At 36.2% G+C, this 1,515-nt stretch overlaps 1 protein-coding gene across 1 annotated transcript in view; it reads right to left on the bottom strand.

Annotated features, from left to right (window-relative positions):
* The window catches only part of ATP13A3 (ATPase type 13A3), an 80,726-nt gene that overhangs the window by 13,855 nt on the left and 65,356 nt on the right, over positions 1-1,515 (bottom strand). The window contains exon 28 of the mRNA XM_006873130.1: positions 590-777. Within this exon, the coding sequence (XP_006873192.1) occupies positions 590-777 (188 nt within the window). The remainder of the gene's footprint in view (positions 1-589; positions 778-1,515) is intronic.

The raw sequence follows: 1,515 nt of genomic DNA, 5'->3' as shown, positions 1-1,515 counted from the left end.
ACACATCAAAATTATTCACAATTTTAAAATTCCGGTGCTAGCTACCATCAGAGTATGGCTGGTCCTACTGTAAAAGTGTACTACAGCTTTTTTGTAAATCAATTTTTGTTTTTTAAATCCTTAACTGTACAAAAACTATGCATATATACTTTCTTCCTTCCCTTCTTTTCTACTGCCCCTTCTGCAGTGGCATTTAAAGGTGAGAGAAATGAAAATTTCCAGGTGAATACTAGCAATAACAGTCAAGAAAATCACACAAATTAAACTATAAGCCACCGAGTCCGCTGAGTGAGAGGGAAGATACTTGACAACCTCTGTTTCTGCTTTCAATTCCTACGTCCTTGAAAATGGTGCTAGAAATCAAAGTTGGAGCCAGAGGAACAGAATGTGACAAGCACTGCTGACTAACATTAAAACTAAGATGGAAATACCATGAGAATAAACTATTACAGTTAACACTTAAAAGTCATTAAACTCATTGCATTTGCAAAGATTTATTCTATTCTGTAGCAACATTTATAATTTGTATTCTTCAACATTACTTTTTAAATGAGGGGCAGTGAAAATCAAATCAATGCTATAGACTTACAATTCTTGTAGCAAGGCTGCCTGAAGGGTTTTCCTTTGGAAAAGGCAATAGCAACTATGAGGTACTGAAAACTGGAGATAAAAAACAGTGTGGTATTTTCATAATTTTCTATATTATATGCATCAGGTTCGGTTTCATTGTCAAAATGCGAAGAGTTCCAATTTAGGCTACTTGATGAATTACAGGCACTAAAACACATAAAAAAAAAAATTACATTACTAAATATAATACCAATCACCCCAAAGTAAACCAATTTTACCTTAACTGCCAGATCATTAGGAATCAGAACTGACTCAAGGTCACACAACAAGCCTTGAATCACTGTTATTACGTAAACAGAAATAAGGTGGCACTTACAGCAAAATCATCAATAATATCCAGATATATTAAGAGTAAGCAGAAGAGTATTAACTGTTCTGTCCATAGTCAGAACTTCCAATCAGGTAAATCAGAACGAAGAAACATTTTAAAAGTCTCCCTTCTCTCTTCGTAAATTTTGGGAGTAAATTCAGCATAGTGAAGGTGCATAGACCTGACGCTGCCACTTTCTAGTTATGTCTGAGAAAATGTTATTAAATCTCCCTGAGCCCTTTGCTCACCTGTAAATATGGATACCACCTGCTATGTAACAAGGTACTGTGGGGACTGAGTAGTAAGATCTGTGTGAATGTCAACACAGCACTTGGTACTGAGTTGGTCCTCAATAAACTCTAGCTACAGTTATTCCTTATTCCTATTTCCAGGTGGGGAGGAGACTCAAAAGTATGTAGAACTGCTTGGATAATAATCAGATGGCTGGAGGGTCAAGCCCACCAGCAGGCATCTTCAAAGGATGACATAACAATCTCTTTTTTAAACAATCAGCAATTAAAAACCTTAGAGGGAGAGAACAAACAAGATGGCGTATCGAGTGGACATGTAGTAAG

This window comes from Chrysochloris asiatica, unplaced genomic scaffold (genome assembly GCF_000296735.1).
Source record: "Chrysochloris asiatica unplaced genomic scaffold, ChrAsi1.0 scaffold00224, whole genome shotgun sequence".
Lineage (NCBI taxonomy): Eukaryota > Metazoa > Chordata > Mammalia > Afrosoricida > Chrysochloridae > Chrysochloris > Chrysochloris asiatica.
The sequence above is the reverse complement of the archived record's forward strand: the minus strand, read 5'-3'. Positions and strand labels throughout refer to the sequence as shown.